Raw genomic sequence first — 24392 nt, 5'->3', positions numbered from 1 at the left:
AAAAAATGGCACTTTGCAACAAAATCAGTTTGAAAGAACTTTTGGGAATAAACTTCGTTTGAATTTACTTTAAAAACACAAAATTTGGCTCGACCTGACAGTGGGCGAGGCTAACAATTCTGATTTATCCATGAGAATTTTGTTATGCTCAATTGTATCATTTCAGATATCTATGAGACGGTATTCCAGCCAACATAGTAAGATCAATAACTCTACATTAGTGAAAGATTTCCAGACAAAATTAAAAAACAATAATCAGAAATGTTCGCAATGGCAATACAGTGGTGTTTTTTATATTCCTATTGTTACTTTTCCTAATTCTGTAAAATGTATCGAAACATTTGCCATTACATCAGGAAACCCCATTGTCAATTTTCCGTTCTTTTGTAAAACCAGGTTTTGCAAAATCCCCTTTAGCGGTGAGCTGCTGCAAATATACAAACAAAAATGCATCGGCTTAGCGATGAATGAAATTTTATTTTCAGAGACAAACCCAGACAACAGTTCACAGAAAAAAACACATATTCCCAGAGGGGCTGGAGAAAGTAAATTCGCGTAACAACTTTCGCGAGTGAATGCCGGCAAAAAAAGTGTAACGTATATAAATACATATATCATTCACACAAAAGTCAGCTTGGTATATAGGGTAGTTGTTTTTACCGCGGCCCGCGGCGTCCAAATTAATTTTTCCAGTCCGCCTGGCTTTCCGGCAGAGAGTGAGAGAGCGTGTTGGCGCAGTTCACCTTTTCGCCGGCGGGCACGATCAAATGGCGTGTGACACAAATCCAACAATCCGCTGCTCACTCATTCTCTCTTTCGACTGCCTCCCATTCGCGTATATGGGTTCGCTCGCTCGCTGACGTTATTGTATGACGAAAGCGAAAGTGGTTTGTTTGCAAATGTTGCCGCGGCCTCGCCCTCACTGGGGGGTTAATGTTTGATTTGTTTACTCGGCCGCGCCAATTAACCGCATACGCCATTAATTTGCTCCGCGTGTTCGACATCAGATTGATGAATTTATTCGCGAGGCCACTGCGTGTCTCTGTGTGAGTGTTGGCCACACTACGTGGCTTTCATGCTAATTGACATTTGAATCATGCAAATTTAATGGCTGACTGCAGCGTCCAGGAAACAGATAGTGTTCGTTATTGATTGTTGTCGTCCTAAAAAATATGTGCATAAAGTCGAAACTTTGCAATATGAATTTCTGAAATAGTGTTTATCATTTCAGGAAATTTTCATTTTTCATGACTTGTCCGCAGACTACAGAATCTGAATTCTAAAAAATGTTCGGATTAATTGAATAATTTGTCGTGGTAGCGGAAAAATTGCGCATAGCTCAACAACCAATTGCAAATTTCCTTCTTGCAAGAAAAGGGCAACAATCAATTTAACAATTAAAACTTATTTATTCAACAGACGCAAGTAGGGTTTGTAATTTCTCTTGCGGCTGTTTTTGCATTTCTCGAGTTGTACGCATTTTACGATATTAGTCTTTGGTTTACTCTCTACAGATGGATTTGCCAGTAACTCTAATCTATCTAAAATCTACTGAGCTGATAAACGTACATTCACCCACATGATAAGTTTAAAAAAATTAAAATATTTATAACTTATCTGTTTGAATAATTTACTTGTCTTTTTCGTCAAAAGCAAATAAATCCAATACAACGATATAATTAAATTCAGTTTATGCTTGCCGACTTCCGGTCATTTTTAGAAATGGAATTGCCCAATGGTTTGAAGGATTTTCCAGAGTCATTTTAGCACTTGGAGACCGCAATTTTTAGTATATGCCTCCATCTGTCATGAAAAGTAAATAGTGTTTGAAGAAGAAGCCGCATTCTGATACGACTTGGGGTTGTTTTATGGACCGAAAGAGCAGAAGTGGAGCTTGTAAATAATTACACGCAATCTGGCCTTGCAAAGAGATGGCTGCCATAAATTTGCCGCTCGTTTCATTTGGGCCAGAGAGCAGCGAAGATAATTTTTGGCCTCGACTAGCTTCTCTTGGAGGCCGGGGTTGCGATTAATTTAGCTGCGGGACTAACCGCCATTTAGGGGCCAATGAAAAATCTCATTCGACGCTGGCAAACTAACACCGCTCTCGCATTAGGGCTTTATTATCGCCAGCGATTGCGAGCTGTCGGACCTCTTGGTCACAAAAGAGCAGTTCCGGTCCGGTGAGAGCGTCCTTTTACGATCTGACAGCTATGCATTATGAAAATCGCTTGTTTGCAGGTAAATTAGGCCGACACTTTGCCGCGCTTAAAAGCACCAAAATCCTTTTTAGAGTGCCTGGCCCTGTTAAAAGCTAACTTAATATTTTCACTGTCCATAAATAGCGAAGCACAAAATGCATTAATTTAACGGCATTTTGATTTCAGTCAGTCAGCTCAACTCAAAGTTGGTCATGTCCACTCTCTGAACTTGTTCCGTGCGCAGGTTTGATGGTTTTGTAAGTTGTTTAAAAACAATCCGCTTAAAGAAAGATCACAGGAGGTAGAGAGCGTGTGGTTTTGATGAATTTCGTGGTCTCGTGTTTTATCCACCGCCCGGCTCTCGGCGCAAAGATACCCCCGTCAAAGCGCACACACTCGTTGCCGCAACCTGCTTTCTAACCAAATTTAAAACCTCCACTTTCCTCTTGAATAAAAAATCACTTTTGCTGAACATCAAAATGGTGTAAATTTCCATGGTTCGTAATAAATCATTTTAACAGTAAATCGTGACAATGGCTAACAGATTTTCATGGGAAAACTAGATTTAATTAATTGTTTTAATTTTTACCATGTCCAAGCTCAATTACTATTAAATGAAAAATTATGAGATTAATTACTAATTATTTCCCAAGCCAGTATGGATGTTGAGCAAAGTAGAGCACTAGCATTCGTAAAGTGGATATTTTATAAATATTAAATGAATGTTATTGATCAAACTACCCTGACGCCATGGTTTCATTTTTTACCTGTTCTGGTGGATTAAGGGGTGACCCCCAAAATCAACAGGGCAAAATTAACCAATTTTTGAGATATTAATAAATTTATCATAATTCGAAAATTGAAAAAACTGTAGGGATGATGTTAAAAAATACATCTTTTTGTACAAAATGTTCTAGCACTGTTAGAACTCGAGATATTCACGATTTTGTGAATGCTGAGACATCACCCCGAATTTCCGGAAAAACGGCATTAAATTTACCAGCGAACCTCAACATTTCAACACCTCTTATTGCAGCCACAACAACATATCAAAACACCAGGGTGGTGTGCTCTAACAAAAATTTAAAATCTACAAATCTCTCGTGGAAACACCTCTTTTCCTGCCTAGATTTTAAATTGGATACTCACCGGCGGGTAGTCCATGTAGTTGCCAAAACCCATGTGGTTGCAGGTGCAGGAGCACTGCTGGATGTGGCGGCGCATGTCCATCTCGACCTCGGCCAGATCCCAGGAGGACGAAGAGTTTGAGTCGGTCTCGAAGTCGTGGGCGCGCGGCAGGTAGTCCATGGCTGAGCAGCAGCGCGGCGCCCCACCCTCCTTGCAGAATTCGGCCGCCTGCTGTGGCATTTCGGCGGCCAGCCACCGGGCCATCACCTACGTCGACGACGCGGCGCCGCAATCGACGCCACACCAAGCGACAGCGCCACCCATCGTGTGCCTAAAACACAGCAACCGTCGATTTGATTAGTGACTCGGATTAAAATATGAAATTTAACTAGATCTTTCCATTGCAAAAACAAAAACACGAAAATGGAAAGGGTATAGTAATTCGATTTTAATTAAGCTTGTCTCTATAAAAAATAATTTAATTTTTTTTTCAATTTTATAGGGTTACAAACACATCACTTCAAATTCGATTACCTCATCGGCTTCCATAAGTGCAAAAGGGACAAATTCATCACCAATTAAAAGCTATTTATTTGAAAAAACAAATCAGTAAATAGAATCAAGAAGGTCAAACGTCAAGCTAAATAAACCTTTGCTGAAAACTAAAAATCACCACCAAATATCGAAGATCCCAAATTTCTTTGATGCAACGCACAAAAGATTTTCTTCATTTATTCGACAGAAAATTTAGTCGTGTTGATTCTTTCATTTTAGAGACATTCATAGAGAAAGTTTAAAAAACGTGTTTTTCATGCATTGAAAAATACTTAAAAATTTAATTTCAAGCAGGTGATGATTGTAAAAATAATTGGGGACATTTAAACATCATGGTTGGGGTTTTAATTGATTAGCCACCCCACAATAAGAGGTTTCCAAGGCTGACTTTTCGGATAATACCCTTTGGCCGAAATAAAAGTTCTTGGTATCGTTTTTTATGTTTCACCGCCTCATCTGAGATCATTTTCAGTTTATATGTAACCCTTAAACCTTGAGCTTCAAAAGAAGTAAACGAAAAAAAGAGGGTTGTTTGGTAATTTTTATTTAGTGTGCTCATTTTTATGTTTCAAATAAATGGCCATTGATAAAAAAAATCATTTTCAGTTTGATACAGCTTTTTTACATAATTATTACAGGTAAAACACTGCCTAATACGGAAAACGTAGGAGATTTCTATTTTTATGTTTTCCCAAATAAATTGAAAAAAGCCACATTTGCTGAATTTAGATTCAATGAATTTTAGCCTCTCTGCGGTTTGAATATGAAAGTGTACATGATATTCAGTGCGATTTTCCAGTGAAATGCAGCATAAAAAACTCATCAAACATAATGAATATTGAACAGCTACAATCGAGCTAGTTATTTTTCAGGCCAGAGTTGTTTGGAAGTGCTTTGCGTGGGAATTTAATGGGTTGACATTTGTTGAAGGAGTGCGTGTGGGTGATCGTGGCAAGTGGGAGGCACTAAATTCGAGCATAAATAGTTAATGCCCGGCATTGGCAAAGCGGCTTCTTTCAAACAGGATAAAAAGTCTGTCGGCGGAGAGAGCGAGCGAGACGAGGCAAATATTTGTTTTTCCTTTCTCTCGCGCGCAAGACGAGTGGAGTGCTAAATTATTCGTCAGATCGCTAAATTTCAGCGAGTTCCGACGTCTTCTTCAACACGCTTGATGGCATTATTATTGTGCGACTGGGAATCGTGTTATAACATTTCCTGCTCGAGGCCGAGGAACGGACATCTGCCGGATGTTCATTCGGCCCTTGGGCACTACCACTCAGCTGCATTTTATACCGTTTGATGCACATTCAGCAATAATTTAAGAACACGATTCCACCTCGGGTCTTCTTGGATTTATTGAAGTACATTAATAACAACGATACCAATACGGCGCTCTCAGCCAATTTCTCTCAATGCTGCACAAACTTATTAATTAATTTTACAATGGCCCCTCTCATAGGCAACAGTTGTAAATAATATCACAAAATGAATTTTGACGTGTTTTTTTTTGTAGAAAATCAACAATAAACCTTTTCTGGTTTAAAAAATATTTCCACGCCCAAATCGCAGTTTCTTAATGTCGGACTTTCAAAAATTGCACACCACTAGACTAGTCTCAATCATCCCTAGATAGCCGATGCAGTCTAACGGTTCTACCCTTTCAACCCCATTTTTGCACCCTAAAAACTTGAATTTGCTTAAAGCTTACTAAATTGAGTATTTATCACCCTGAAATTAGTTAAGTTCATGATGGAACGTGAAAGGGAGTTGAACAATTTACCGTTTTTGTTATTGTTGACTGTAAGAACCCGAGATTTAGTTTGACACATTGTTTTTTGTTATGACAGCCTCAGAAGGAAAATATGTTTTCACCAAATCTCGTCTTCTAAACATTAGATATAAAAAACTGCACCGCGTTTGACTCAAAATGACCCCTCCAAGATAGCTAATGCAGTCTAAAGTCTCTTCAACCACATAAAATATGGAAAATTTTAATATTCCGCAGATTGGTAGCAAACTTTCGATTTAACCAGCCCGTTGGCTCGCATTGTTAAGGCACTCTCAGGAGTGTCAAAGCAATGAGAGGTATTTGAGCAGTTGGGAGATCTAATACTGGCTACCCAATGTCAGAAATGGCAAAAAGTGGTTAGTTTAGTGACTCGAATTGCTCAAATTGCTCAACGGGCTGGGAGGCGCAGCGGCGCCGACTCGCTACTTGCTGGTTTGCACCTTTCCAGCATGCGTGATTTGGCTTCACGGGACAAATGTCTAGCGTTTCAATGCAGTCCTCGGTGCGGAGGCAAGTGGCCCTTGAGTGGGCTGGGTCCCTGTGCGGCCTGGTGCGCCCATGTTATCCGTTCGCGGTGTTATTGGGACCCGGGTTTCAGCATTCGTGCTAGTGCAGTGCACGCCTTCCCGGTCCTCGGACAGGGATAAAAAGAGCAAAAAAAAACTATGTGACTTTTTGAACGCGAATTGAACCTGATAAAGCATTCCCTCCTTCTAACCCCTAATATAATGTAAGTGCTTGGATTTATCCAAGATTGGTTGCTAATCAGAACATTATACCTTGCAGAAAGAATATTTTACGTATTTTTAACTTGGTGAGAACACCAAGATGATCTTGATATCATTTTACACCCTCTAAAACCACCCCAAATCATGTGAGTATAGTTTAAATGTTTTCAACTATTTATTCCAAGTAAAATAGCAGACAGAGTTGAATAAAGCAATGACAGAAAATAGCATGAACAACAACACGATTTCGATTTGAAAACAAATTTAAAAGAGAATCAAATTGTGAGAAAAATATTTGTTTTAAGATTTACAAGTTTATTTTCTGTACAAAATCAATACCAACAGATTTTTAATTGACATAGTTTATAACCACCAGGAAACTTTTGGCGTAAAAGCAGAATACACTAGAGAATGTAATCATTTATTTTTCCTTTGATTTTAATGGTTTAAATCACGAAAAGCAATTTTTGTTCAAACATTAAAGAGCACGGAATTATTTTACCATTCTATCATGGAAATTTATCTCCTCATTAAGATTTACGGTTTGAAACAAGATCAAATATTGTAAAAATTTCACATTTTCAGTATTAAAAGCAAAAAACTGTACTCAACAGCCCGAACTATTTTCAAGCTTATAGTGACGTTTCGATTTTTCGGGAAAAAAGGCAATCGTTTTATTTCCCTCGTTCACGCACCAGGAGACTGTATGGTTGTCATTAAGGCAAAAAGCGACAGCTCTCCTCCTGTGTCAACCACGTGTTTCGCATGATAAATGCTTTTTTAATGGTTGCGTTGTCCAAGAAAACAAGAGCCAACTTTCGCACACGCGAACGCACGCTCCGCTGCTCGCCGAGTTGGCAAAAAATGAATGCGCCGTAAATATTTACAGCTCGGCAGCTATTAATCTTATCACGGAATTTCGAGCACGTGAGTGCGGTTTTTATTATAGTGTAATTCCATCCGTAATAAAAGTTTGCGCAACATTAAATAGATAAATTCGGCTTTTTTATGGGGAACTGTTCGTGTTGCGAAATTCGCAACGCGTTGAATTCGTCTTTGGACACATTAGGAAAGAGCGTGGCGCGCGCGGAGGAAACAATAAAAAGGAGGTCGATGGGAAAGAAGGGCAGCAAGAAAGTTCCCGCAGCGAAAAAGATGCTGAAAAGCCGTCTCGTGACGTGCAGAGACATTCTGGCCAACTTGGTAATTGAGTGCTGACAGCAGCGAGCAGACCGTCAGCATCAGGAAGAGAATCTCGTCAGGACTTTTTAGTTTCTACCGCAGCAGTTATAAAGGAGCGAGAAAAAAAGTCGCTCGCTCTTGTGACCCACCTTTGCATTCCGTTGCGCGCACAAAGGTGAAATTCGATCTCTTTTCTCGGCGATTCGTGCCGCAAACTTTTTATAGTCAGTACGGAATTTGCTCAAATTTAAGGTCAGCAGTAAAAATAGAAAGCCATTTACAATGTGTGCAACCCAGCAGATTCCGTCGTAAAAATACAGCTGCTATATTATGCAAATGCGAACAATAGTGAAGCCAGCGACCATGAATTAGACGACGACCGTGGCATGTTTCTCCGACTAAAAGCAGCAAAAATACAACCAGGCATGAAAGACTCTTGAAAAATCGACAGCTGTCAGCGGCTAAATGAACATCAGCAGGGCTTCTCCAAAAGCAGTTGGCCTCGACAACAAGCAATTAATTCAGGATGGTCAGCTAATCCCAAATTTCTGAGAAATATATCAAGCTCTCATACTGTACAGTGGCTGTTGAAGCCCCGCAGGCGTCGGATCAGCAGTTTACCTTCAAAAAAAATTTAGCTGCAGAGGATTCTAAATCAGCGATTGTTGAAAAAGTCCAGCCTTGTCCTGATTGTGAGGTGAACTAGGTAACCTCGCGCCACATTTTTCTTTATTTTTAGGAAACATTTTATCAATGAACTGCAATGAATGCAAGAGCAAAAACTGATAGATTAAAAAAATGGCCGAGTGTCTAGAACAAATTCTCTGGGGATTTTTTTCTATCACTGCATACGATGGCATTTGGAGCTCGTGCGTTTTTGTGAGGGAAGATTATATCACAGGGAGGGCGAGTGGCGGGGTGCAAAGATTTCGTCACTCGTTTCCGTGTTTCGATTGTTGCTAAGCAATGAGTAAAGTCGGACGTTTTCAACGATAGCTGATTCACAATTATTTGGCTTTGAATCTAAACTACAGCTGATGAGGCCAAAAAAGCCGCTGTGATGAAGTGCGAGAATTTGATTTTTTTCTCTCTAAAATTTCGCTAGTAGCTATCCATCCTGAGCATATCCATTTTATTAATTAAAATTTATATGAAAATGACATATTTGATACTTATCTTAAGTGATCGCAGCAAAAATATATTCATTAAAAATTCAGAATGGATAATTTTGGTGCGTCATGGGAAAAAATTTCGCCGACGGCGTGTGGCAGAATACGCCGGCAACGGGAGGTTGAGTGGTGACACTCGGTTTCTCGTCGAGCACTCGAAGCCGAAAGCTGCAGTCTGCACGCGGGGCCCTAGAGAGATCGTGGATGGGCGGGGGCGGCAGCGTGTCCCTCTGGAGGCGCACAATGGGCGCGGTGTACACGTTTTTATTTTTAGGTCGGCGGCGCCGCATGCTAACAAGGACTCTCGAGGCCCCGGCTCTTGATTCCTGCCGCCGCTCTTATTTCCAGCGATAGGGCAGGCTCAGCAGCTTTTTGTCATTCGCGCGCCGTGTGAGCTCACATTCGTCCCTTCCTTTTAATTGCATCAAGCAGCACCGTCCATTCATTTTTGTGCTGCTCCAATTTTGCCCTTTGTCGCCGCGAGGCCGGCGTTCAACCCTCTTCACCGGCATCGTTTGTCTCTGATCGGCCGACCGTTGTCTCTTTTCTCTCTTTGCTGTGTTGCTCTCTGGACTAATCTGGCGGCGATCGGAAAATGTGCCTTTTGTCCCAGACGGACGGATGAACCGCGCGCACGTGTTCTAGTGCAAAGAATGCTAGGCGAACGTGTCGTGTTTGCTGCTCTATTTTGGATAGGGATATGCAGAAATACTCGATTATTTTCTGCTATTTAGCTTGACGAGATGCTTTCTAAGCACTAAATAATCTGTACAGTAATCGAGAGGAACTGATAAATTTCAGATTCGGCAAAATATCCCGAGAAATTAAACGGTCTGTCGTTGATTTTTTCACTTGTTTTCGACTCTCTCGTTAGATCTATATCCAATGGTGTGCAGATCATGAGGTAAATTCCCGTCTGGCGAAATAAATCACGATTTCCAATAAGGAGACAGTGCTCGCCGCTTGATTAGCCTTTGCGACGCTATTCTCAAATATTTAAAAAAAACCTGGAAATATTTTAGCTTTTTCCTCATTTTTAGGAACAATTTCAGGCAAAGGTAATCAGAAAATTTCTTTACTTTTAACAAAAATTGGTTATTTTAGCACATCCCTATAGCCAAAACTGTTCAGTTTGTGTTGCAATTCAATTAGAAAGCAATTTCAGATAATACCTTTCACCTATAGCATGGCGCACAATCATTTATTTCGCCAGGGCACGACAGTTGCAAACGCAAAGCATCTGAAGACCAAACAGATCAGAGAGTGTGTGGGTGCAGCAATTAATCACATGCATATACAAAAAGCGGCCGCGCGACTCCTCGGGCAAATAATTGTCTTGAAATTTTGCCGGCGTATCGTTTATTATTGCCGCCGCACCACGGATGCACAGGGAGTGAGAGACAAAAGCTGCGCGCAGACAATGAAATCCGGATAAAAGCAGTTCCGTTTCGGGGCCACCTCGCGGCGGTGCTTTTTCATTATTCGCACACCATTAATTTGCGGAGGCGCCAGCACCCGCCGCCTTTTTTGCTAAATTAATTTTTATTACCGACCTGACAACGAGATAATCGTGCGTGTGTTTGTTAATGGCGGAATAAATCACGCTTCTGGCCTACATCGCAGAGTCGCCCGGCTTATTCAGCCTTGCTTCCCGTTATTTTCTCTTTCCAGAATTAGTTTTCGTGTGCTGCTCCACTCGCGGAACAAGCAGTAAATTGTTTTCTATGATTTTGATGTTCGGGTCATCAAATTCGTAGGAATCATGTGTTTTTAAGCTCTTTGGTGCTTTTTGAAAACCGGTTATATCTACGAAACCAGAATTTTAGCTGAATGTACGTCAAACTTTGTGATTTTCAGTGCTTTGAGAAACGTGCCACGCCATCGTTTTAATTTTCTGTGAATCAAGGCCCCATTTAAAAATACTGTGAGCTCGCAGTCAGAAGGAACGAGAAATGTAAGATTTTCCCGCCCTTTGCAACGCATGCTAAGCCTTCATTTTTAATAACCCCTCAAAATTGATTATTTGTGCAAAACCCCTAATTATTAATCACGTCTCTCTGATTGAGAAAGCAAAGCAATAAATTTTCGGTTGCATCCGGCCAAATCAGGCAGTAGGAGCATCATTTGACAAAAGTTTCTTTGGCCTAATGGAAGCCGCAGCTCGCAATTTTCCATCGCCAGTCCATTAGGCGCCATACAATTTTAATGCTTTCAGCGGCCGATTCGGTGAAGTGCCTTTATGTGGAGAATCTGTTCCGCCCCTCACGAGCGACGGGCTTCGATTGTCGGCAACAACACCGAGTATAATTTAATTTACCCGCCGGCAGCAAAACTTCTTGCCGGAAACCTTTTGAGTGCCTCTCCGCCGGCGTGTGAGAGAGAGAGAGAGAGCTTTGGCTTCGTCCGTCCGTTCGTGTGTCGTAAAAACCTGAGAAAATGCGACGCACACACACAGAGCAAACTCAATCAGCCGCGGAAAATTTCACCTCTTTGCCAAAGAATGCGCCTAATTGGGCAGAGGAACTTTTCATTCGGACCGCACAAGGGCACGCAGCCAATGTTATTGCTATAAATGCGGCAACTTCTTGTCGGACTAGGAAATATTTGTATGGCTCTGCCATCCCGCACCGTAAATGTTTTTATTCGATTTCCTCTCTCCTCTGCCTTATCAACTTCTGACAAGGAACTCTCAGGTTTGCACGTTTTAGTTATTGGGGAAATTATTACATTCATGTAGTCTTTTCATGATGTGAATTTGGTGGATATGTTTTGATTAAAAGATTTTAGCAGTTTATACAATAAAATACAATAAAATTAGAGAAAGGGTTTCACAGTTTATGTAAAAATACAGTTTTTGCTCAATTTTTATTAAATTTGTTTCCTTGGCAGTATTTGATAAAACAAATCCATCGGTGGATCATTTTTTACATTCTAAGCTAAAACTTAATTTTCTGTCCTTGGTGTTTTAAGTTTTAAACAATAAATTATTATCACTTGACAATTTTTAAAAAGGGAGGAATATATCTGATATTTAAATATAAAAAAACTATTATGTTTCCTTAGGAAAGAGTCGATGACATTGAATTGTTTCTATCAATATTTTTAGAACAAAATATGAGATCTACCACACTCGAACCGTCGAAAGTCTTTTGGTATGGAGCAGGGTTTGCTAAATACAAATTTTTACAAAAAAGCACAATATCCATCCCTATTTTTACAGTACACCTGTAATAACAAGTAAGAACTGGCGGCTTCCTCATTGTATAGATCAATGTGTTTTTACTAAACACTCCTTGCCATGGTTATCATTTCCTTATGTGTAAAGACAAACGTTTCCACCTAGTTACTAATGTCTAATTGAAAACGCCAATTTTGTGATGAAGACTGTATTGATATTTGATCAATTGTAAAAATAGTAGGATTACATTATTCCAAGCTGCTAAATATAAAAAGTGTTTTCCAACTCTATCAATTTTGTAATATGGTGAATTTCATATTTTTCTACATCGTAGGTGTCAAATAAATATTCCAATCTAAGCAAAAAATCTGAAATCTGATGAAATTTACAATATTTAAATGTTAACCGAAATTTCCTACAATTGTTTTCTTTTATTTCCGAAAAAAGTTGAAATAAAATTTGAAAATTAGGTAGTGAATTACTTTTTTAGGACTTGTCCCTTATGGTCAAAATGGAGCTACACGCTACATGATCTGGCAGGGAGCTGAAAAAGAATGGATACCATTAATGAGCTATTTGTAATTTTCCCAGCTAAAGAACAAAATGAGGGAATTTTCGGGAAAAGTGATACGTCAAAGGAAGTCTACACCAGTAAATAAATTTCTTCTGATTTTGCATTTTAATTCATTTGCTTTGAACTCAGTTCTTTGAAACCCATATATATTACGGTCAAATGCAAATTTCCTCACATTTGAAAAGGCTGCTTTTATCAAGCCAATTTTGCCTCAAGGTTTGATTTCTTCAAATCAAAGGTGACTTATGCATTCATTCAGCCTTTGTGCGGGAAGCCGTTGGGCTGATCATTAGCATACAAAGGGGAAAGGGGGCCAATTATTTTGCATGCAGGTGTAAAATGGTTATTGAATAGCAATCGAAGCGTCATTCAGTGCGGCACTAATGATGATTGCCATTGCAGTTTTGCTCTGGCAAATTATTCAGACGTGCAGAGAGGTGCGATGCGCGCGAGGTGGCTGGCTTTGCTGAATATCGAATATTGAGCCGGTCGAACACTAGAGAGATTGAGCAAGCGAGCGGATGGAGTTGACTGCCGCGCCGATTCACGTCAGCCGCACAATGGAAGGTAGGCAATTTGTTAATCAGATCTGTCAGGCAGGCTGTCTAACTGCCCCCCCCCCCCCGCAGCAGGATTCCCCTGCATCTCGCTCGCCGCCCGCCGATTGATTAATTGTGCGCCGTGCAAAATGGAGAGCAGATCACCGGCATTTTTATTCCATATTCTGTCCGATCTTTTGGCCTCATTCATCAAAACTGAAAACAGCCCGTCCATTGCTTAGCTTTTCGATAAAGCATTTTTATTTTAGTTGCTGCCGGGTCTGCGTTATTTACCAAAAAGTATTAGGGATGTAAAAAACCATTTATTGACTGTTTTTTACGGTCTCCATGATGTTTCAAGCGTGAATCATGAGTTTTAAGCGTATTTTTAAAGTTGATCACTGCTGCAAAATTGTCAAATCGATCATTTTATCAGGGTTTGAGGTAAAAATGTCAGTAAATCATCAATTTCACGATTTTCCCGCGCTGTGAGACTCTTGCCACGCATTATTATTTTTATTTTATTTAACCACGGCCTCATTTTGAAATTACCTGGAGCTATACGCTCTCTTCCAGTGGTTGCTGTTCTAATATAATCCAGTGGATGGATTTCAGGACACTCGAATTCAATCATGGCATGTCATAAAAGGACAAAATCTTGCAATTTAATCTGTAACAAGTGGTCTATTGAATTTTTGGCTTGTATGTTTAAGCAAGAATTCTTCTCTGAAATGTGCAGCGAACAAATCAAGGCCATGCAATCCACAATTTTAAAATTTGCCATTTTTTTAAAATTAAACGGTTTCCTAATGATTTTCACTTGATTCTGATTCCTCTCGTTGCGATCTATCCAACCGTGTTCGAAATATGAGCTAAATTTCCCAATAATTTAAAGTAAATTGCAATAGCAGATCTCACCGCTTTAGCATTCAAACTTTTGAGTCGATTTTCTCAACAATTTAAATTGCAACAGCTCTCTCCCAATTTTCAGAGAAATTTTTAAAAAAAATCAGCACATATCCATTTAAAAACATTAAAAAGATAAATCCAGCAATGTCGAAGGACCAAAACCAAAAGCCAAAAAAGCAAGCCGTTTCCAAAGTGAGACAACAACAATAACGCCCACAGCCCACTCTTGAACTCGACGGGCTGAAAATAAATTAAATAGGAAACTTTTGCGGTTGACCTGCGGATAGAGAGCATCCGTCAGGTCGAACGCCGGCCTAACCTTAATCTGCGTGATGAGGGGCCTGGCGAATCGCGTGTCAGGAGCAAAAGTTTGGCGAGCGCAGAGCAAATCAGCTGGAACGAGAGGCAGGCCAGGCGGCAGCGGGGCGAAGTAAAATTTGGCAAAGCACCGGCATGCCGCACTACAAACTGCTGGAGACGTTTTTATGCGGCGGCTCCTTAGGTTTTAGCACCTCGCACGCGGCCAGAGGCGGAATCGTGCGCAAAGTGATGGCCTACATTATCTGCAGATCGGCGCCGTTTTTCATTTGCTGCAAATGCGTTTCGGTGAAAAAAAAAGCGAAAGAGAATATCGAACCGCACACACGGCGAGCGAGCGAGCAAGCGAGATATTGGCCAGTGCTCCGCCGCCGCTGCCGCCGGTCGCAGTTGTGCCGCAGCCGGGGCAGTGAGCGATGAAAAACGAGCCTGCATGGCTTTGCGCCCGACGCCAATTTCCACCGTGAATGAGTCGAGCCGCGCGCTATTCACTTTTCGCCATTTCGCTGCCCATCGTGACACCGAGAGCGACACACGTTGATCGATGATTTCAAATCAACCGACTGTTGCAATGAACTCGACACTTGAAGCCCCAAGCAGGAAAACCTTGCAGTAACTTTTAGCCAGCTTATCGCTCGGATATTATTGTTTTTTTATTTATTTATTTAATAAGATTTAAAGTTTGACAACAATTATCAGTAAATTTAATACAATTAGGACCGAAATTAAATATATAAGAGGAACAGTTACTGTACAGGAGCTTTTTACTAAGTGCTTTATTTTATTTTTTTCTCATTTCAGAATATTTTTTCAATTTTTTCCTTCGTCTTTTTTTAATATGGGATATTTAAAAATATGGATGGCTAAACATAGACTGCTTTTAACATGGTTTACTCGTATTTCAAGCTATGGAAGCTATAAAAATTGCATTTCTTCAGGAAATAATTTTTTCACCACTTTCTAAAAATAAGGTGATTTGATTTCTTTTAGAATTTTTTTCGTTTGACTGCTTATCCCTTTAGTGAATCATGGGACGTGAAGACAAATCGAACGGTATGCAGTTTTTGTATTTGTGACTCTTAGAACCCGAGATTTAGTTGACGCACTGATTTTTTAATACAACGGCCTCCAAAAACGCGTTTTTCACCAAATCTCAGCTTCTAATCGCCAGATTTACCGTCTTAGGATGCTACCCTCTTTCCCACCCCATCTATAATGGTAATTAACATTTATTCGCAGGTTGGAAACAATTAACGTGACTAATTGGGTGTGTAAACAAGTCATAATCGCTAAAAATCAAATTGGATAATCTCACCCCTAGAATTGCTTAGACTTTTTAATGTTTTAATTATACAATTTAGTTTATTTTTCTGCGTGATTTAGCAACTTCTTTTCAGCTTTTGACACGTTTAAATGGTTTTGTCAGTTTTGTAGGAATAAAATGCCCAATTTATTTTTTCGAGTTATATCAACCCCTGCTCTACATAGTGAAATGCACTGATAACTCGGTTTTGCGGTTTTCCATAGGAAATCAGGTCGTCAAAGCAGCGGCAGTGACCGCTGCAAGTAAAAAAGCGACGTTGGCGGTGGTAGACAAGTTGTAGCAAAAGCAGGAGAGGCTCGTCATCTTTGTGGTTCTCCGAGTACACAATGGGAACAAAGCAGCAAGGGGTGGGGGAGCGGCTTCATACTACTTTTTCTCGTGCTTGCTTGCTCTGTGTGGCTGGCGACGGCCGACGGGCCTGCAGGCGATTCATTTTCACTGCTGCTTATGTGCTGAGGTGTGTCCGCAGACGGCAATGAAAACCACACGAAGCACATAAAAAGGCCCGGCTGTGTTGTCTCGAGCTTTTTCAATTTCGCCCTGGGCTGGGCCGAGCCGAGCCGAGCCGGCGACAAGCCCCTCGCCGACGGACTGACAAATTAAATTTCGGTTTCACTGCGGATTTGCGCGCCACGGCCACCCACTTCAAAAGTTAATAAAAAGCAGCAAGATGCACCGTGCAATGTTTATCTCCTTGTCTTCTCAGATCATAATTCGCGCGCTTATTTCACGACCGCGTCTTTGTTTTTGACTGTCTTTAAAGTGTATCAATTATTGAAAAGAGATAGGAATTTCCTGGAAAAACGATCTTGACTGCATTTTATTTTATTCAAAACGAAATACAATTTGAAATACAACACACCAGGTTAAATATATTTAAAAAAAAAAAAAAAAAATTAATAAAATGCACTTTTGAGCGTTCCAAAAGCATATTCCCAAGGCTGGCAAACTCCGGTATTTGTTAAGAAAGATAAAAATTAAGAAAGCAATTTAATATAAAGGGTCTTGTAGATTTATTTTTACAAACAAGAGATTTTTAATGTTTGTATTTTTTTCTAAAATTTACGACAATAATCATCGAGAAACATCTTTCCAATTTCACCAAAATAATAATTTTTCTATTTCTAGACTAAAAATGACTCGTTGTGGAATTTTAAAAATAAATATATTTATTGTCATATATGACAGTTGAATTTTAAAATGAGACTCTATTTACAAAATTAATTCAAATTTCCTATTTAGCTAACAAAAAATAATGAGTTGGAAAGCCCCGGAAAAATAAATTACTCCTAAAAACACCATTTCTCAATGTCTATAATAGATATAAAAACAGAACCACATGAAAAATAAAAATAAATATCAGTTTAAATATTTTGGAGTGTTATTTTGCTTCTCATTTGAAACACAGGATGCTAAAAATATCTTACAAATTACAAGGGTTCACTTTCTTAATAATTTATAAATGAAACGGATTTCCTATTTTCTAAAAAAGTTCTTCAAAAAGGCGGTAACTTTGATTTTTTAAAAAAAAACAGTTTTTCGTCAATTATCTTTTATTTGTCAAACCCTGAAAATTAGAGTGTAAAAAATTCAGTATTTAATTTTTATTACCCGTTATTAGCGTCGTGGAAAGAGCTTGCGAACCCAAAGTAAAAAAAAAGTTTTGATATTTGCTCTCGAGGTGAACTACAAATGCCAGAAACCACGCACCGGATTCAGCAAAGCGACCTCTACCCTTTGAAATTAACGCTGGCAGCCTGTTTGTCCGTGCGAACGTTAACATAAACCACGAGGGCGGTTCTTTCGCCGCGTTTGCCATTAGCAGAAATTTATCAGCAATAGCTAGGTGGGTGGTGCAGCACAGCGTGAGACCGACGCACGCCATAAAGGCTACGCAGCAATTAAAAACTGCTGCCTCGCCATTTCGCAACTTAATCACTATTCAACGTACGGAAAAAGCTGTTTGAAATTAGTGCAGAATTGTATTCATTGGCCTGAAAGAAATTTACTATTGAGAGCATAGATCGGAAGATAAAAATACCATCTTGTTGTTGATCTACTAGTATATTTAGTATTTTATTTTTAAGAAGAAAAAACGCAGGAAACTACAAAACAATGTTCTGTTAAGGATTTTTGGTATGGTTTCTTCAGGTAGCCGCCAAAAGTATGAAATTGCTATGTAAAGTCAGATTTCTTGTTTTAAATTTAATTTTTCTTGATTGAATTTTAATTATGGTTTATAACTATTAGGTTCAATGATATTTTTAATAGTTCCAATCGATTACTGTGGGACAAAATCGGGTGGAGCGGCCCAGTTTCTCGGTCGAAAATTGGACCCAACGTGTTTTAAGAGTCTGAAGTCAGTGAAAAGTGCCTAAAGAACGACGCCAACCAATCGGAAACGGGAGTGGTCCTCTGATTACATGAAGCGTTGGCCTCAGACCAAACCGCAGCGCCACAGCGACAGCCAGCGCAAGTAACAAGCAGGTCAGCCAGCAGTTAGACTCGCTTCCGCTGGCTGTCACTGTGCCGCTGCTGTCTGGCTCTTAGACCATAGCTACGTCAAACAACCGATAAGAGAACCGCTCCTTCCTCTGATTGGTTGCCGGCGTTCTTGTGGCAATTCTTGCTAGATCCAGACCAAAAAGCGCTAAAGCAATGGTTTTTTACGTTCCCTCCAATGTGGCACGAATTTCCGACCGCGTATAATTTGACTCTAAGGAATCGATTGACACTATCAAAAATTAAAATCCATCGCTACTTTAAACATTAAAAACCATTAAAATAGAAACTCGTACAAGAGAGGGGTCTTAGAGAGTGGTATAGTTTGATTTAAAAGAAAAAAATATTTCACAATATTTAACAAACTAATGAAATACGATATACACATTTCGCTCTTATTTTGTTTTATTTGTAACTACAGGGAATTTTTAAGTATCAAGAAAGAGGTCCAAGTCTTTTCTAGGAGGAGCTGAACAATTTTTTAAATCCTTGTTGAAAAATAAAATGTTTCTCTCCGCATAAACGCTGTTCGTACAGCACAGATGCCTTGATAAATACTGTGTGGAAGTGATTGTTGCTCTATGAGAAACGTGAACGCGAAATAATTGATTCGACACTGGAGCAGATTGGCTAGAAGTGCTCATAACCGTGTCGGATTTCAATCTTGATAGGGAAACAATTTAAACTGCGATAACTCCATCATGCCTGCTGCGACGGTGCATCCTCGTCTCATAATTTAAATCCGTGTCGCGCGCGCTGATTGGAATCGATAATTTGGCTGACGGCGCAGAGCACAGCAGGCGAGAGCGTGCTCTTGGCAGAGAGAAGAGGCAGCAAGAGGAAGCAGTCGATTAATATTATTTTCGCGGAACGTGGGTCCCTTTCCATAAATTACCGCGACACTCGGGCAGAGCAAACTCGTGTGCTCTATAACTTATTCTTAAAAGCCATATTCCAGCTTGTAGGCCGTTAAATTTATGGCCGCGCAAACCTGCTTTCTTCTCGGGGGTGCGCGCCCGCCGCGTCTCTCTTCTTCTTTTACCTTAAATTAAATTCCTTTTGTGCGCGCGCGTTATGCGATAACAGCGCTGCGCCGCCGCCGCCGGATACATCTATAAATTATCAATTTTCGGACCGACAACTTCATTTCAATTTGCGGAATATTGGCAGGGGACCAGAGTCAAGCCCCCAGCAAATTTTGTTTCGATCGGTTTTGTTTTTCAGCGCAAGTCCCGCAAAACAACATACAAAAGAGCGCGAGTCAATACCACGTTTGGCACTACACAAAAGCGAGACGTTTATGTTCCGGGATGTTGTTGCAAACATATAAACATCGACTTTGTGCCAATAGATTCCTCTCTTTCCTCAGTAATTAAGTCAGCGCTGTAGGCGCTCTGCCGAGACTGCTTGTTTCCTCTGAAAATGAGAAACAAATCTCATTGAAAATGACCGGATGGGGAAATCTGTGCGTGGTCTAACCTTTTAGAATAAATTATGTGACGCATGTTTGATGAAATTTAATTTTTGGCATTACAAAAACACGGAATGAATGGGATTATTTTTTTTTGTGAAACTTGAGTGAGTTGAATTCAAAACGCATCATATTTTTTAGATGATTGAAAAAGATTCTGAAATTTCCTATCAAAACCTGTTAATTTGCAGACTTGGAAGTTTACGTCCAAGCATTCTGACGCATTACAAAGATAAATTATTTCTAAGAAACTAACTTTTTGCTCCATACTTTCTTTATTTAAAACCACTAGATCGATAATTTTGATAATTTGATCAAAATTTTGACTGAAAATCTTGATAAAAACGTAAAAGTATGCTATGATCCTGTGATTTACGACCCGTGCCACTATTTACTTTTTTAATTTTCCTGGTAACCATGTCTCCATTTCAAAATTCTAGCTAGTTCTTAATATCAACAGCAAAATTTACAATTTCTCGCAATTTGAGACTCCTGCCATGTCTTTCCTTATTGATTCCGAGTAGTCATGCCCAGAATATAAAATTCCACGATTTTTCAGAAGCCACGACAAGTTTTTCCCGCTGTTTGTGGCACGTGCAACGCCTTCTTTTTAATATTCCGATGAAACACGACCCTATTTTAAAATTCTTCTTCCCGTGGTCGCTTTTTACAGATAATTAAAACAGTAAAAATTTTTTTGATAGTAGGAAATTATCAAATTTTCAAAAAAAAATCAGCTATTTTTCCAACAGTTGACACGTGGAAATCGATTATTTACCGTTTAATATCGAATAGAATCAATCTATGGTGTTAACTTAAAGCACTTAGCAAAATGAGTAATATGTAATAGAACGTTTAAGATTCAAATACATAGAATTTACTGATTTCCCCCCATTTTTTAATAAAAATAAAAGAGCACTTTATACAGGGCAGTTTAGCCATATTAGCAAAAAGGTTGAGCACATCCTTTAAGTAACTATAATTCAATTTTCATTATTTCTGGAGTGATCTGCAGTCTTTTTAACCAGATAAACGTCAAAGCACAATCGAAACTAATTTGATTCTTTGCAAGATATAGGCACGTGTTCCATATAATCTCAACCCGTCGAGTTTGACAGCAGAAGCGTCACGCTTTCCTCGTTTTTTTCCGAGCCCGCTGGAACTCCTCGTTCCGGAGCAGACCCTGGGACAACAGTTTGCTCGTTTTGCGCCAAAATTCTGCGGAATAGGACGGGCAGGAGTGGGCCGGGTTGAGCGGCGGAGCGGGAAGTGAGCAGCTGCAGTGCTAGTTTTAATTAGTTTCACACGTGCAGGCTCGTTTTATGACTCTGTGCTCTGCTCCCCGCCGCCGTAAACCACTTTGCATGCCGATTTATCAAATTACAAAGCCACAGAGCCGAAAGCGTCGCAATTTTAATCAAGAGAACGCGCGGCGCGTCTGACCGCTTTCTTTGTTTGCCGCCGGCTGTTGACTAATGTCACAGAATTATTTATCTGCCTGCGCCCCCCCCCCCAACCCTCACTCCCGGACAAACAAGTCCTTTGATCCCTGGCTCGTTTCGTAATTGTAATTTGAGAAGTTTCAGCCGGCCGCTTTGTTAATCCGCATCCCGCCGGCTTTTTCGCAATTCAAACGGAACATAGATCAAGAACCCAGAAAAACACCACTGTTTAACTATACTTGAATGGAGAATCTGATTTTTATTGATGAAGATTTGGTCAGTTGAAATAAACTACTAAATGATAGTTATTTGTGAAAATTTGAAAGAAACAATTATTTGAATATTATGCGACGAGTGTTGTTCCATTGTGGCCAACATCTTGGGTTCTAACAGCCAGAATTGCAAAAACTACACGCCATACGACTCGTCTTGACCTACCCTAAACAGCCAAAGGGTTTTAGGGTGAGGATTCCTCATCCCATGTCAGCCCCATGCATTGCAATATAACGATAAAAATCACGTCTTTGCTTTTAATTACTTATTCACTTATCGAAATTCTTTTAAATTAATAAAATACAACCCCGAAATGCCAACTTTTACCTTTTATAGAGATTGAGAAGGTGTAAAATAATCTAAAAAGCAGAGCTAGAAATTTAATCGCATTTTACTAATAAATTTTTACTTCGGGGGACACAAAAGAGCTTATTGGGGTTGGTGGGTTATCACCTCCGAATTCAAAACCCGTCGGCTAGAGGAGGTCGAGATGAATCGAACGGTGTGCAGTTTTTGTAATTCTGATTGCTCAAACTTGAAATTTGGCGATGACAATCATGGCAAAAATCGAAAGTTTAAATTGCGTGAACACGTTTCCTAAAAAATAGCGTTTGAAATATTCTTCCCATCAAAAAATAAATTTTATTGTATATTAATTAAGCACATTCAAAAATAAAAAAATCTAAAATTGCCTAATTGTAAATTGACTTAAAAGACGGTCTAAAACCTAGGTAAATCTAATTGTACACCTAAAAACAGAGTAGACAAATTATTGCGAGACTTTTTTCCAAAACTCTATATCTATCCTGTTAGCTGAACCATATAACGCAAATTTTAATTTCATAAAATTATTTGCGTGAGTACCCCTTTCCTTCCTTTTTTAAAAAAAAATGATTAAATCCCCGTTTAAAGTTTCAAATTTGCATAAAGTGCTATCATGACTTGCAATTTATCATGATGCGTGAAAGACGCATGAATAATAAAATGGCTATCATTCATTTTGGAAACGCAAATTTCATCCCGAAACATATGAGAGTATTACACCCCAAGCCCTATAATTTTTTTAAAATTATTTTCCCTTTTTGGCACGCAGTGAAACTTGCTCCAGGAGTGATTTGATCCGGTTTTAATTTCCTCGGAGGTTCAATTACCAGCGATTATCGCCAGGATGAGAACGAGGCAAAATTTTCGGTCAAAGATATCCCTTGGAGGATTCCGGGAAGCGCAATTTCGAGTGTCGTCTCGCGTCGGCGACACTCAGTCTTCGTTATTTCCATTACTCAAGTCAGCAGAGAGCGTCGAGGGCGATTCCTTTTGCCCAATTTGCAGCAAATTAAGTCAAACAAGCGCTCGCTCGCTTTCTCTCTCTCTCGTACAAGTAACTAGTGTAGCCTCGTTTTCACGCCGCCAGCTTTCATTTCCAACCGGCGGACACAGTGGGGAATTTCGCGCGCCAATGGAAATGTTCGGCGTGGAATGAGAGAAAATTTTATGTTTCCCCGGCAACCTTGACAAATTCCTACGAATTTTACGACCTGGCTCGAGCATCGTCCCCCATGTCTGGTTTTTAGTGGATCTGAACTGCAAAATATTATGAAAAATAGTATTTATAAACAAAACGAAAATTTGGTAGAAAATAAAAATTTCCAAGATTTTGTTTCTGAAAAAATTGTCTTAAGTTTTGCAATGTTATCAAGCGATGAGCTCCGTCTCCCTATTGTAAAATATCGATTTATCTCCCAATCTCAGGGAAAATAAGCTCATAAATTGAACACAATTGGATAGACATCGAAACCAAGTAAAAATCACTGACAAACCGTTTAATTTTTCGATAAATTTGGCAACTCCTGAAATGAAACAACTATATACTGTTTTTGGTCCCCTTGGTCCTAAATAAGGATGATAGACACAGAACACAACAATTTACTTGGATCCTTGTTAATCGTCATTTACGAAAAAATGCCAAAGTAACTTGTCGAGTGTAGTGTCCTGTTCCTGTGTCTACCATTCTTAGTTCTCATTTGAGACTGACAATTATTTGTTAACAATTCAAATTTAATTCACTTGTTATCCTGAATCATCCACGTCTTGAAACATTTCTGTTTTTTATTGATTTAAAATTTAGATTTTTAAGATTTGCAAATTAAATTCATGAAGAAGAGTTTGTCTCAATTCCTGGAAAATGAAAGGGAAAGAAAGTCTGTCCAATATTTGAATTTTTAATCTTACACAGCAGCACAGTTCAGTGATTTCAAAACGTGTTGCATTATGTATCGTTCTTGGCACTGCTCGACGGCTTCTCCGTTGCAGTGTAAAGGGGAAATTAATTTCTGGAACGCGAAGAAAAGTGAGAGAATGAAGGTTGGGCGCTGAGTTAAATGAAGATTAAAGGCTAATCCGCATCTGGAGACTTGTAAGGAGATCCTTACACGCCTGGATGAGCTGGACCGCTTCTTTTATCCATTTGAGATTCATGGAACGCACTTTTTAAAATTGTATGAACTCATTTCCTTTGGTCACCCATAAAATCGTGGCATCAACCGGGATGCGATGATTTTGAATCTACGGTGAGGTAGAGAAAATCAGGCAATAACTCAAAAGTCTGGATTTGAAATCTATGCGAGGCGGAATGTGGTGCGAAGTCGCGAGTGATTGGAAAATCGCGCGAGCCGGGGCCAAAATGGCTGGGGGAGAAAGAGCACTCACCAGAGAGAAGAGAGGAGGAGGAGTGACCTGCTGCAAGCCGCGCGACACACTGACTGACTGTGCTGAACGCCGAGGCTGGCTGGCAGGCTGGCTGGCTGGCCTCGTCGCTGCTGCTCAATGCCCCGCGGTTTGTACCCAAACCCACCCCCGCAATTCTAGCCGGGGTTGCTCGGAGGCGGAGCGGCCCGAGCCGCCCCCGAGCGCCTCCGAGCGCCTCTGCCTCTGTGTGTCTATCTCGCACCTCATTTGAAATATTCGCGTGCTGCTGGCTTATCTCCGCCGACTTTTTCACCCTTTTTTCGCTCTCTCGCTACAAAAGACCGACTTCCTGTGCGCCCCCAGATGAAGCAAGCGGATCTGTGCCATTTTTCCGCCCCCGAACGCGCGCGGCCGCCGCCTAAACA

At 40.0% G+C, this 24392-nt stretch overlaps 1 protein-coding gene across 2 annotated transcripts in view; it reads right to left on the bottom strand.

The window, feature by feature from the left end:
• LOC135945114 (dipeptidase 1-like) overlaps positions 1-24138 on the bottom strand; it is a 60949-nt gene extending 36811 nt beyond the window's left edge. The window contains exons 1-2 of one of the 2 annotated variants that reach the window (XM_065492529.1): positions 23989-24138; positions 3351-3660 (exon numbers count right to left, since the gene is read on the bottom strand). In XM_065492529.1, the coding sequence (XP_065348601.1) occupies positions 3351-3593 (243 nt within the window). In that variant the 5' untranslated portion in view covers positions 3594-3660; positions 23989-24138. Of the gene's footprint in view, positions 1-3350; positions 3661-14271; positions 14631-23988 lie in introns of those variants that run through there. The other variant, XM_065492530.1, reaches the window with a different exon arrangement.
• Positions 24139-24392: the final 254 nt, after the last annotated feature.

The sequence above is a fragment of the Cloeon dipterum genome, chromosome X (assembly GCF_949628265.1).
Source record: "Cloeon dipterum chromosome X, ieCloDipt1.1, whole genome shotgun sequence".
Taxonomy (NCBI): Eukaryota; Metazoa; Arthropoda; class Insecta; order Ephemeroptera; family Baetidae; genus Cloeon; species Cloeon dipterum.
This window is presented reverse-complemented; position numbering and strand designations above follow the sequence as displayed.